Here is a 14138-nt window from a genome sequence, read left to right on the forward strand (position 1 = left end):
ATCCTTTGAGTATCCAAGTCTCCTATTTGCAGTCAGTAGCCGGGGGCCTGTAATGTCTTGATTGTAACATAATACCAACAGAAATGTAATTAAGTTTAACATTCAGTCAGTTTCCATCTTTGGTTGATTGTAACTCTCTGAGCATCTTTTCACGGTGGTTGACATCTCTTGAGAACAGCCAGCTTTTGGTGGTGAGCAGACCACCTGTCTTGTTTTGGTGAAATGAAAATAAGTGGTAGATTTCAGATAATTCTGTGATGAGATGCTCCTGCTTTGTCTTGCATTAACAGCACATATATGTCTTCTTTTGTCAGCCATAAAATCTGAATATAATCCCTTTTCCAGGATGGCAATTAACAGATAGTTGAAATGTATCTTGCTGTTAGATTTGAGAGGAGCGACTACCATCAACTGTATTTGTGTTTCTGGGCATATGCATGCACAGGCATTGGTTTTGTCTTCATTTTCTTTAATGGATCTGACAATATACTTGGTACTGAAACAGAAACAGGCAGATCTCAAGGAACATGTGACTAACAGCAGTTTGATTCCTTTTTGTGTAATAAATGACTGATGCACGTTTAATTTTTTTATTATTACTTTTAGGGTTTTTGGGCAGTTCTTTTCGTGACATTTACTTGCTAAAATTTGGAGCTTAGAGGAACAGCTTGCCTCTGAGAGGCATAACAGTTTCTCCATCACTTTGTCTTGTCATTAAGGTAGGATGTTCACCCACAAGCTGTCTCACATCTCTGACGTTATAGGTTTGAAACTACTCAGTGATGGTCTTTAGTTTGCAGTGTATGATGTAGTGATCCTAATCACAGGCCAGACAAGATAAGAGGGTGATGATGATGGTCATGAGAAACTAAACAGGGAGGTGGGACAGGAACGTGCCTGCTGTGCTACTTCTGGAATTGCCAGGAGGTCACCGAATGGAAAATAATGCTACTTTCCAGTTATGGTACTTCCAGTAGCTTCCTTTTCCTTTTACTCTACAAATGTAAAGCTGTTCAGTGTCACATAAAATACCCCAGTCTCTTCAATAACACGTGCCTGAATTTATTTTCTTGATACTAATGCCAAAAAACCATCTGGAAATACAGTGTACAAAAGTACTTGAGCAGGGAGATAGAGGTATTCAAATCTGGTGCGCAGGGCATCTCATGAATGTGAAGTCATGTGAATGATGTGAAGGCAACGGAAGGAACACATCTGGCAGCCATGTAATTTGAACAAGTCCTTTGGCACTGATTGATGGTGTGGTGGTCACATACAAGAATTTACCACGCATCTCTTGCGTTATTCTTCTACCCCTTCATTTCCCCTTTCTCAGCTGCAATTGTTCTGTGTCCTGTTTCAGTTGAAATGAGCGGGTTCAACCAAAAAAGCTGAAGGAGGTCATCTCTGGTATCCTCTCTTGGGTGGAAACAATTTGCGACTGATTATGCAAACAGTTTAGGTAGCTTGAGGAATGTTGACATGCCCTGTGGCAGTGGGTGGGAAAGGGAAGACATATCCTCTGAGGAGAGGTGACTCCTAGCAGAGGATACATGCTCATGACCAGTGATGGTGTCTGCTGCACGTGTGGGGGTTGCAAGGGTAGGTAATCACAGTCATCTGACTGCTGTATCTTGCTGTATGTCTATCTTGCCAACTTGAGCATGGCTAGCAGAGAAGCCATGATACCATAAGTCAGGCTGCAGGCTGTATGAAAACTTAACACCATAAGCGGCTGCACACTTGAAGACAGACTACTGCACTTGCTGGCAGAGATTGAAAGTAGCACAGCTTTGGTTTTGTATTTTGCAGGACGGCTTCTGACTGGCATAGTGGAAATTGTGCTTTTCCTCAAGTAGAACTATAGTTTGCCTTAGTAAAATTTTGGCTTATTATTTATTATATCTGGAATTCAGGAGGCAATGCTGAGATGATTCACATTCATTAATTAAACCTCTAGCACTGTCCTTGGAGGCACATTTAGAGAGGAGAAAATGGAGATGAGTAGTCTAAAGATGCAGAGGGAATCTGCTTTAGAGCTGAAATTAAAATTTGTCTTCAGGCATCATGCCTCTAAAAATTCCTAAACTACTCAAGTTTCATGTCAACACCGTCCAATTACAGCACTGTAATTTAGAGTGGTTTATAAATCTGTATCAGTGGTGGATAAGATGTGCATAAACCACATCCATTAACAATAGAGCTGCTATTAAATAATTAAGTAATAAAAAGATCATACCATCAATAGCATGATTAAATTGTGTAAGAAACTCTGTCGTTTCTTTATATCCGGCTTCTCCTGAGCACTGAGGAGCTGAGGTGTGTTGGGTTGGAGCAGTGTCCATCTAGCTCTGTATCTCATCTCTAGTCATAGCTGTTAGACACAAAAAGATTACAGGAACAAAGCTTCACACCCCACCCCCCCATCCCCCATCTTGCTGTTTTCAGCAATTCTGCTCAAATTCTATTCTGAAATCTATTTTCAATTATCTCGTTTGACTTTTCGAAATTGTGGATCATTATAGCAACATACAGAATCATAGAATAGTTAGGGTTGGAAAGGACCGTAAGATCATCAAGTTCCACCCCCATGCCACGGGCAGGGACACCTCACACTAAATCATGCCACCCAAGGCTCTGTCCAACCTGGCCTTGAACACCGCCAGGGATGGAGCATTCACAGCTTCCTTGGGCAACCCATTCCAGTGCCTCACCACCCTCACAGTAAAGAACTTCCTTCTTATATCCAGCCAATTTTTTATCCACCAAGTGGTCCACCTATCAAACTGATGTCTCTCCAATTTAGAGACAAGAATGTCGTGTGGGACAGTGTCGAACGCTTTACACAAATCCAGGTAGATGACATCAACTGCTCTACCCCTGTCCATCAGTTCTGTAGCCCCATCATAGAAGGCCACCAAATTGGTCAGGCAGGATTTCCCCTTAGTGAAGCCATGCTGGCTGTCACCAAGCACCTTGTTGATTTTCATGTGCCTTAGCATGCCTTCCAGGAGAATCTGCTCCAAGACTTTGCCAGGTACAGAGGTGAGACTGACTGATCTGTAATTCCCCAGGTCATCCATTTTCCTCTTCTTGAAAATGGGGGTTATATTTCCCTTTTTCCAGTTGTCGGGAACTTCACCGGACTGCCATGATTTTTCAGATATGATGGCCAGCAGCTTAGCAACTTCATTTGCCAGCTCCTTCAGGACCCGCGGATGGATTTCATCAGGACCTATGGACTTGTGCACGTTCAGATTTTTAAGATGGTCTCGAACTAGATCCTCTCCTACAGTGGGCCCAAGGTCATCATTCTCACAGTCCCTGTGTCTGCCTTCCAAGACTTGGGTGGTGCGGTCAGAGCCTTTGCCAGTGAAGACTGAGGCAAAGAAGTCATTAAGAACCTGAGCCTTCTCCAAATCCAGGGTAGCCAGTTCTCCTGACAGCTTCTGGAGAGGGCCCACGCTGTCCCTAGTCTGTCTTTTATTTGCAGTGTACCTATAGAATCCCTTCCTGTTACCTTTCACATCCATAGTAATCCATCTTTTCATACCCATAGTAATGTGTCTTTTCTGGTGAATAGTATGACTAAGCACACCCAAGCCTCTCACACACGTTTTATAATCACCATCTGCTAATGTTTTGTTGGGATATATGCTTGCATTTGAGACGTTTCTTTTACAGCAGGGTAAATTAATCTGTCTACCATAGCCTAGAAGACTCCAGAAATGTGGTGAGTCCAATTAGCGTGGGGTTTTTTTTATCCATTTTACACAGGAATTAGTGGTTATGAAAATTACCAAACAATCCTTTCCTTAGGGATTTGAAGGGAGATAAGGAAGTCCCTTATAAATCGTGGAAGAAGACACTATGCTTGGTGTTTTCTTCCCATGGCTCTGTAACTGCCTCCATGCCATGGGTAGGCCTGTCATTTAGGTTAGTGTTATGACATGCTTGCAGTTAATGGCTATTGCATTGATCAGAGGCCATCTGATCTGCTTAGTGATCTTTAAGAAAAGTATTTTACGACTTTATTTGTACTTCTCCTGTGGACATTGTTCTTTAAGAACAACAACATAATAAAATGGCTTTGTTAAAAATGACAGAAGTGGGTAACTAAAAATGTTTCTTATTGGATTTTTTTTAAAGAAAAATTGGTCATTTTTTAGTAGCTAGACTCTTACATAAGGTTGCTTTTAAATGTTGATGGAACAAGGAAAATCAGAACAAATTTCGCCTGGTTTTCATGGCAGGGCACATAGGTCAAATACTCAGATGTTATTCTCGGAAGAAGCAGTTTCATTTTTCCTAATGTGGACATGCAGTACTAAAGCTTGCTGTTTTATGACTGAGCGGTACTAAAATGCTGTTTATTGTCAATGTTTTCACATCTGAATCATGTTATTTAATCCACATTTTCTTTGAAGCCACTGCCAGGCATGCAGTATGGATGAGTGCTTGGAGAAACCAATGGGTGTTAGGCATTCTGCTGCTTTTATTGTTCAGAGTAATCATGAACTTCACACGTGGACAGCAAGCACTTATTTCCATTCTCAGTCTGTTTAGATTTACATGTTGAATGAAGGCTGTAGCTGATTTTATTTTGTATTTCTTTAAGTGAAATATAATTATGGGAAAGATGATAGCCATTTGCTTTGCTTATGCTGTACATTTGGCAGCAACGCGTGTTGAGTTGGGTTTATGCAGCGCCTTTGTAATCAGTGAAAGTGTTTCTTCCTTTTCTTTGTGTGGTACTTTAATGCTAAGGTAGGTGGAAGAAGAGCATAAAGAAGGAAAACGAAGTGTCTGAACCCTTACTTTGTACTTCATAATCTCATTTGATTAGTTTTTATTGGCTTGTTTGCTTGGTTTAAAGCATAAGAACAAAAAAGAAAAGTAAACCTGTAAAAATAGAAATAAATCTCATGTTGTACCATTAGTAGACTCCTAAAAATCAGAGTACCCCTACTTCATGTAGATGTTAAAGTCAAAATTGTGAATGGCATCTTTGCCTCTTATTTCCTGCACAGTAACTAATAATATTGTCATTCTTTTCTCACCGTATGCTTGTCTTAGCTAGCATTGTTCATAGCCATAGCTGACTGCTGGCAGTAACACTGGCCAGTGTATACCATAAAACAGGATTTGCCCAGTGAATTGTCATACGCTTACAGCTTGAGCTTCTGTCTGCATTTAAGTTCTTATTGTTCCTGCTGCTAAGTCTTTGCACTTGGAAGAGATATGTTGCAAGAAGAAGCTAATGCAAACTCTACCACTGCCGTATGCATGGGGAGCAGTCATTTGAATGGAACAAGCCAGCATTTTGCTAGGAAACAGTAGCATTTAGTTTCTTTGTGCCTTCATCCAAATCTTACCAATCAGCCTAAGCAGAGGGGAAAAAAATTTTGCTAGGTTCTTTTCAGATGGTGCAACCGCCTCTTCCTGCAGATAAACACCAACACATCTTGATTTCTTGGGTGCATACCAAAGGTTTTTCATTCCATCTGTCAAATCAAGAGTTTCTGTGTGCTTTGTTGCATCTTGACCTCACACAGGTTGTTTTTACATAGAATCATAGAATAGTTAGGGTTGGAAAGGACCTTAAGAATATCAAGTTCCAACCCCCCTGCCATGGGCAGGGACTCCTCGCTCTAAACCATATCACCCACGGCCTTGTCCAACCTGGCCTTGAACACTGCCAGGGATGGAGCATTCACAACCTCCTTGGGCAACCTATTCCAGTGCCTCACCACCCTAACAGGAAAGAATTTCCTCCTTATATCCAATCTAAACTTCCCCTGTTTAAGTTTTAACCCATTACCCCTTGTCCTATCACTACAGTCCCTAATGAAGAGTCCTTCCCCAGCATCCCTATAGGCCCCCTTCAGATAATGGAAGGCTGCTATGAGGTCTCTACGCAGCGTTCTCTTCTCCAGGCTGAACAGCCCCAACTTTCTCAGCCTGTCTTCATATGGGAGGTGCTCCAGTCCCCTGATCATTCTCGTGGCCCTCCTCTGGACTTGTTCCACCAGTTGCATGTCCTTTTTATATTGAGGACACCAGAACTGCTCACGATACTCCAAGTGAGGTCTCACGAGAGCAGAATAGAGGGGCAGGATCACCTCCTTCAACCTCCTGGTCTCGTTCCTTTTGATGCAGCCCAGGATACGGTTGGCTTTCTGGGCTGCAAGTGCACACTGCTGGCTCATGTTCATTTTCTCTTTGATCAGCACCCCCAAGTCCTTCTCTGCAGGGCTGCTCCAAGTCATTTCTCTGCCCAACCTGTAGCTGTGCCTGGGATTGCCCTGACCCAGGTGTAGGACCTTGCACTTGGCATGGCTAAACTTCATGAGGTTGGCATCAGCCCACCTCACAAGCATGTCAAGGTCCCTCTGGATGGCATTCCTTCCCTCCAACCTATCAGCCAAACCACACAGCTTAATGTCGTCGGCAAGCTCGCTGAAGGCACAATCAATCCCACTGTCCGTGTCACCTATAAAGATGTTGAACAAGACCGGTCCCAACACCAATCCCTGAGGGACACCACTCGTTACAGGTCTCCAGCTGGACATTGAGCCGTTGACCACAACTCTTTGTGTGCGGCCATCCAGCCAGTTCTCTATCCACCAAGTGGTCCATTCATCAAATTGTTGTCTCTCCAATTTAGAGACAAGAATGTCGTGTGGGACAGTGTCGAACGCTTTACACAAATCCAGGTAGATGACATCAACTGCTCTACCCCTGTCCATCAGTTCTGTAGCCCCATCATAGAAGGCCACCAAATTGGTCAGGCAGGATTTCCCCTTAGTGAAGCCATGCTGGCTGTCACCAAGCACCTTGTTGATTTTCATGTGCCTTAGCATGCCTTCCAGGAGAATCTGCTCCAAGACTTTGCCAGGTACAGAGGTGAGACTGACTGGTCTGTAATTCCCCAGGTCACCCCTTTTCCCCTTCTTGAAAATGGGAGTTATGTTTCCCTTTTTCCAGTTGTCGGGAACTTCACCTGACTGCCATGATTTTTCAGATATGATGGCCAGCAGCTTAGCAACTTCATTTGCCAGCTCCTTCAGGACCCGCGGATGGATTTCATCAGGACCTATGGACTTGTGCACGTTCAGATTTTTAAGATGGTCTCGAACTAGATCCTCTCCTACAGTGGGCCCAAGGTCATCATTCTCACAGTCCCTGTGTCTGCCTTCCAAGACTTGGGTGGTGTGGTGAGAGCCTTTGCCAGTGAAGACCAAGGTAAAGAAGTCATTCAGAACCTCAGCCTTCTCCAAATCCTGTGTAGCTTGATTCTGCATCTTGCCCTTTTATGAAAAGTGCTTCTTTTCCTTTTATCCCTTACTTTATGAAGGTGAATCAATCCTGAAGAAGGGCTTTAGTAGCTGGAATTTTGACTTTTAACCATGGAAACTATGACTAGGAATAGATAACTGCCTCTTTCCAAGAAGCTTCTTGCACCTGCAGTTTGTGAATTATTTCAGCAGCTGTCATATGATCCTGTATGTATGAACTTCTGGTTTATTTTTCTTGTTTCTATACCTAGTCTTTATCAAGTATAAGTAATGAAAAAATCAAAGAGCTATACCCAAGAAACAGGAGTTTCATTTCTGTTCGGTACATGTGCCTAGTCATGACTGCAAAGGTTCTTCTTTTTCCTGTTGTGGTTTTTCTTTTTTTTGATCATGGCTAGAACATAGCATATGCTGTAATACTTTCCAGTTGCAGAGCCCTCTGTTTGATGATTGCAAGCTGCTCTGTAAACATTTTTTGGTCTGACAGTCATTTTTCAGAGTCTGGAGCCTTTTCTATTTTTGGTGGAAATATGGGTAAGTGATTTGCTCAGGGTCACCCACTGTATCAACTGGAGCATAGTGGTAACATGGATCTCCTACATTTTTTGCTTTTTTGACCTCTTGATTGTATTTTTCTCTGCATTACGTAGAAAAGTGTAGTACAGCATACCTAGGAAATAAGTAGAAAAATACTTTGACCTGAAAGTCTGGAGGGTATCTTGAGAAAGTTTGGAATAATTAATTATTAATTCCTTCAGATTTTGAAAGTTGTGATCATTGGGACCAGTAGATGAACTAGACTACACTAGTAGTCTTACAAAGATACCTCCTTTTGGACTTCTTAGGTCATACAAAGATTCTGTATATTGCTTATGTGTAAACTTCAACTCAGGATAATTTTTTAAGGTCCAAAATAGGAAATGATAGGATAAGAAGTTTTGATATGTTTAGCCTTTTTTTTTTTTTTTCTGATGGGTACAAGTACCATACTTCCACTATTGCCAAGTCTAATCAAATAGTACGTACAATGAGTGATAAGCAAAGGGGATTTTCAGTAACCAAGCAACTGAAGATCATTTCAGTACCAGGTACATACTCTCCAACCCCAACTATTCTATGATTCTGTATAAGAAAGGCCTCATGGAAGGATTTCAGTCTCCCTCACAAAAAGGTGTCCCCTTTCCCTTTCCCTCTTTAATTCTGATCATTTATGTGGACATTATTTCTGTTGCTCAGTCATTGTGTTTTTGAAAAATATTTTCACTTCTAATACTTTTGGATAAATGGTTGTATCCACTGTGTATGAAATAAATTGAGAATTTCAGGTTATTCAGTAATGTAATTACAGGGGGCTTTTTGGTTGTTGGTTTGTTGGGTTTTTTTTGCCCAAGGGCATTTCCTGCTTTCCAATGGAAGATGGAAAGTCTTCCACTTTAAAAAAAAAATTAATAAATTTTTTAAATTTTTGAAAATTTACTCCTTAAAAAGAGATTCTTCTAGGGTGTTGAGAATGTTTTACAAAGATGAGGTAAGTGAAGTATTAGTTCAGAAGCAATTTCTTGCATGAGAGGAAATAAAAGTTTTCAGACAACAGTTATTAAGAAATACAGGATCTGGGTTTTGTTTGGTTTTTGGCCTTGGGTTTCTTTTTTTTCCCAAACTGTGGACATTGAAGATGATTTCTCAAAACAGTTAAAACTTGCATTTGGAATGTGAACAATGGGTGTGCTTCATTGGGCAGTGGGCATCTACCATCGACTCTCCTTAGTACAAGTTGTAAGCAGTTCACATTTGAAGTTAAGATGCAGTCTGACAACTCGCCCCTTCCCCGTTTATTTTTCTTGCTTGATAATACTGGTAGTATCTTAACAGCAACACACTCCTCTGCCCTGCGTTGCACAAACCTTTCTCCTTGTCAGTGTCAGGCCATCCTCTGGCCCGACTACTCTTCTCTTCTGGCCAGGTCCCAGTCAGGATCCCAGGCTGTGTTTTTCCCTTTCTTCCCAGGGAAAAAGCTATCATTCCTCTCCAACCAGTTTGTGAGCCTTTACTGTTTGTGGCTTTGATGCAGAAGAGGGTCTGTGAGAATGAGAATGGAGCCAACATAAATTTATTTTACAGAAATTAGAGTGCTTTCTGAAATGTTTCTGCTACCATGTTCTGATTTTGGCTTCAGATGGTTTCAGCTGTCATGTTTTCATGGATTGTTACCCAATTTAAATCAGGTACACTTACATGTAGCATAAACATATCACTGGGAAGAAGAATGCATTTCTCTCCCTCTCTCTCTCTTCTTCCCTGTGTCCAAACTATTCTTATTTTCAGTGTCAGGATCCTCTGGCCCAGCTAGTTTTCTCCTTTTCTATGTAATTACAGACCTCAGATATTTTAGCAATTGTGTAGATAGTAGGGTATTCCCCTAGATACGCAACATTATTTATGATGTGGATGGAAATATTTAACATGTTGCCTCATACAGTCAATTCAAAAATACTACGTGTGTAAAAATGAAGCTATTCTGATATTTGCTGAATTTTCCCCTGACAAAAGAAAGCTTTTGGCCCTTTCTTTCCTGCATCCACTAATGGCTGTATATAAGGGAACCTGTGTTAAAATCCTCTGTATTTCATCTTATGTTACAGGCATATTATTTTACTAATATACAGCTATCTCAGCTCTCTGCTGAGACTGGAAAGGTAAAAAAAAAAAACCACAACAAAACAATCAAAACCCAAAACCCCAACAGATTAATTAACTGTCTTTCTGTCTTACTTCTCCTCTCCCAGTGTCTATTTTGGGAAACTTAGCTTCATTACGGAGCTGGCAACGTGTTCACACACTGGTTTTTTTCAGTAGCATCTTATCACAAGTGTTTGCCAGTCATCACACCAGTATGAGTCACATTAACTATTCTGTCATTGCAACAGACTGAGGACAGAGAGTCCTATGAATTTGAAAGAAGCTGCAAGGCAGGCTGGGGTGCCACCACCATAGTTACATGTCCCAGCACATGCAGTCAGAGCTACTTTACTGTTGGGTGCACAGTTTCCATTCGGAGTGCTATTTTGATGGGGAAGAGCAGTGACTGTCTTCAGAGTTTCAAACTTGCTGCCTTTTTCATGGGTTAAATTGGTCACTTAAGTTGGTCAATGTCTAATGAAACTTCTGAAGGGATTGCTGTGGACTCCCCTGTGGCTAGAACAGCAGTGGAGCTCATTGCCAAATATTGCCTCCTTCGGTTGGCCTGAATGAAAGGTGGTTGGTTGTGCAAGCTAAACATGGTGGGCATAGAGTGGGCTGCAATCTGGTATGACCACAAAGAATTGCCAGAGAGATAATGGTGTTCTCATTTGAGAAATCTCCTTCAGAGTTTTTCCAGTAATGTGAAGCTCATGTTGTCGTGTCCCTTGGCTATCCCACTTAGCATTTGAAAGATAGGCAGGAATGTCAGTTCATTTTGAATAGGCTTAGCCTTTGTGAGCCGTGAATGTGCCACATTTTAGATCTAGCTTGCCTTGATGTTTGGTAGTGGTTGATTGTAATTGCTGGTTAGAGGCTCCAGCAGGTGCTAGCAGTGTATCTGTTTCTGAGTGCTGTGGGGTTTTCCTGCTGGCTGAATGCAGCCTGAGTAGACTGAGGAGTTTCTGTTATATTTATTAGATGAAGGTTTACATAAATCAGACTAGTACACAAACGTGTTCAATTTTTTTTCTGTAAAGTTTTTTTTTTTTTTTTGGTGGGACTAAATGCAAAATTTTAAGCTCTTTTGCCATGTGTTATGAGCTTTGCATGTCTGAGAAATTTGGGCTACTATGTACTGTCCACCTTGCTACCAAAGGAGGAAAATACAGAGCTGAAAAGTCCCTCATCTTGCTGGTTACAATCTGAAAAGTGTTAGGCTAGATGGATGAATTCTTTGGTGCTTTTGTTTTCTACTCTCCTCTGGTTTACATTTTTCTACTTCTTGCTTTCTGACTACTAATTGCAGTATGTTTTCAAAACCATAACATGAGGAGTTGGTAATTAAAAGGAAAAACTGAACTTTGATATATGCCAAGTTTCACTTGCCAACAACTTTAACAATTTCGTGAGGGAAAAGAGGGAAGCAACCCTTCCCCCATGAATTATTAATTATGATAAATGTGTTGCTGTGTTATTAGGAACATAACCTAATGGCCTTGCAGCTACATATTTACTTGAGAGTTTATTTATTCTGTTTAAACTACAAATTTTCTTCATTGGATCCTTTATTCAACCGTTTGTTCTTCCTAAGCTCATAATCTCAGTATCTGTGATGTTAAAGAAACCAGAGTGTGAGGTCAAAATTTCCATTACATAGCCAGAGGGGAATTTCAAGGAACAATGCCAAAATCATTAAAAAAAAAATGAATTTACAGGAAAGATGACTCATCAATCAACAGTTGCAGTTCTAGAAAATAGGATTAGTTGTATATGTTCTGGATACAGAGAGAGACAAAATGCACCCTGCCTAACAGGCAGGGGTAAATCAGGGTGATTGTTTGCTTCCAGAGATTTTTTTTTAGCTTGAACTCTGTTGCTTTTTTACCCTAAAAAGGAAGACCGTTAAGTATAACACAGCATCATGTTGCAGGAATCATTGCTTTCTCAGAGCTACAAATATCAAAGAGATGATGATTTTCTGGCTTGCACAAATTAGCCAAGCAACTGAAGGACAAGGAGACAGTTGTCTCCTGTGCTTAACTTCCCTTGCAACTGTAAGAAATTCAACGTAAAGCCACCTGAGACATCAAAATACAGCATTTTATACTTGGTGTAGGTGACAGACTTCTGCTTTAGTGTGTAGTAAGTAATATGAGTGTGGAATAGGTGAGCTGAAGGGCAGTTTTCTTCCTTCTAAAATACAGCATAAACGGTGCACAGGAATGATGTCCTTCTGAGAGCGAAGTCTGTTGAGCTATGACAGCATCTCTTGAGGAGTGGGGCAGGTCTGCTGCTTTGGCATTTTGTGTCATGTCAGGCCTTCATTGGGAAATGCACTTATCTAGGGCTTCTTGTCTTCTCTTACCCCTTGAGCTGCACGATCTGTTTGCTGCATTAAGCTTACATGAGAAGATTGAGTGCTGGGACTTGAGGGAGACAGCACTGGAGATGAATCTGCTGCACCCAGTGGAATTTTTGTAATCCTGTCTTTCTCATCTCAACAGGGCGAAAGGAAAGAAATAGTGTAACCACTCACTGTATCTCTCACAAATGTCAGACTGGATAGTTTGCAGGTCTGGATTTCTCTCCTTGTCTGGCACTAGACATGAGAGTTCTGTAAAGCTTTCCTGCTCATGAGACACTGCAGCAGAATAGCATACCAAGCGAAGGTGTGACTTCTGACTGCATTGCTCTTCAGCCTTAGAATGAATTTAGTCCATATTGTGGTTATCTGTAAGTAAGTAGGAAGCACTTCAGTCTGTATGTCATACCCTTCAGTCTATATGTTGTTTTTACAGATTTTCCTTTGCTGTCCCATTCTTTCCTGGAATAACATGTGGCAACAGTCAAACATGCAGTACATGTGTTTTGAAAGGGAATGTGGACTGCAAACGAACTGCCATGTGCTTTTTACTGCATTTAAACTTGACGCTTCTCCATATTAGGATTCTAAAGATGTTACAGCACATTTTGAGCCCATTTCACTTATTGAAGCAGGTAATGTTTACAAGTGCATGCAGGCTTCTTGTTCCTTCTAGAGCCTAAACGTGGCAGAGGCATGGGGACATCCTCTGTCTCTGTACTGATGGGGAGAGTGCTACAGGTGAAGGGTGGCACTTCTCAAACTCAGTAATTTTGAAAGTACTTGTGAGAAGTAGCTGAGATTATTCTGAGTAGAGAACCTGTCACTGGACTGTTCCCTAGTTCCCACCACTGATGTCAGATGCATTTAGAGCATGACACTATGGGGCTCAGCCGAGTGCAAGACTGTGCCATGTGCTGATCCTAGAGCCCCTTCTGCAGAACGGAGTTCAGTGCATGTCAGCAAACAGCTCATTTTCAGTTAATGTGAATAGGGGCAACAGTGATATGGTCAGAGAGTCCTTTAGAGGGTTAAATGGGAGTGCTGAAGAAAGCAATGCATTCCTTCATCCAGTTCCCTTTTGCTTAGACTTTGTCCCTTCACAGTTTGAATTTCTGGATTTTTCTGCAGGTGCTAGTGCAAAGAGTTGGGTCATGGATGACAGATTTGAGTGATGGCCACAGTACTTGCAGCTTTTTCAGAACACAACATGAGGCCCATCTCTTGGCTTAGCATCGCTCTCAAGAGTGGTAAGGAAACAAAAGCAAAACAGTTTCTCATAGTCTTCCTTAAGAAGTATTCCCTTTTATCCTTAGAGGTTGGAGAGCCTAGCAACTATCTGTTTTATTTTCCTTAAGATGCTGTGATGCCATGGTGATGAGTTATTAATAAAACTCCAGGCAGATGGAGAGAGCTTTTAACTGAGTAACTTCTTGGGTTTTTTGTTTTTTTTTCTTTCCATGCATCTAAGAATAACCATATATGAACAAATGTTGTGATCTGGTCTGTGGGGCAGAGTAGCTTAGCATTTAGCACAAAAATACAACTTAATCTGCAGATAAATCAGAGCAGTCTTTTTGCTTCAGTGTCAAAATACCACCATGTTTATGGTAGAGCAAATAATTGTAAAGCACTGTATGCATTATTTTAAATATATAAACTTAATGAATTAAATCTGAGATTTTTTTCTGATATGTTGCATTTCTGAACATGAGCTGTTAAGTGCAGTAACAGTTTCCCATACTGAAGCACAGTGCTCTGCTTCAATGGCACCGACTCAAAGTTCTGTAAGTCTT

General features: G+C 41.2%; 2 protein-coding genes across 7 annotated transcripts in view; one reads left to right on the plus strand and one right to left on the minus strand.

Moving 5' to 3' along the window:
* The window catches only part of CMSS1 (cms1 ribosomal small subunit homolog), a 242367-nt gene that overhangs the window by 133509 nt on the left and 94720 nt on the right, over positions 1 to 14138 (plus strand). Inside the window, exon 2 of one of the 3 annotated variants that reach the window (XM_061366607.1) lies at positions 620 to 764. The exons of the other annotated variants lie outside the window; for them this stretch is intronic. Coding sequence (XP_061222591.1) covers positions 725 to 764 — 40 coding nt within the window. The 5' untranslated portion in view covers positions 620 to 724. The remainder of the gene's footprint in view (positions 1 to 619; positions 765 to 14138) is intronic. 3 annotated transcript variants of the gene reach the window in all.
* FILIP1L (filamin A interacting protein 1 like) overlaps positions 1 to 14138 on the minus strand; it is a 162217-nt gene that overhangs the window by 129994 nt on the left and 18085 nt on the right. The gene's annotated exons all lie outside the window — the stretch shown is intronic.

The sequence above is a fragment of the Neopsephotus bourkii genome, unplaced genomic scaffold (genome assembly GCF_033783945.1).
Source record: "Neopsephotus bourkii isolate Nb327-2 ecotype Australia unplaced genomic scaffold, CSIRO-AGI_Nbou_v1 NB_1350, whole genome shotgun sequence".
NCBI lineage: Eukaryota > Metazoa > Chordata > Aves > Psittaciformes > Psittacidae > Neopsephotus > Neopsephotus bourkii.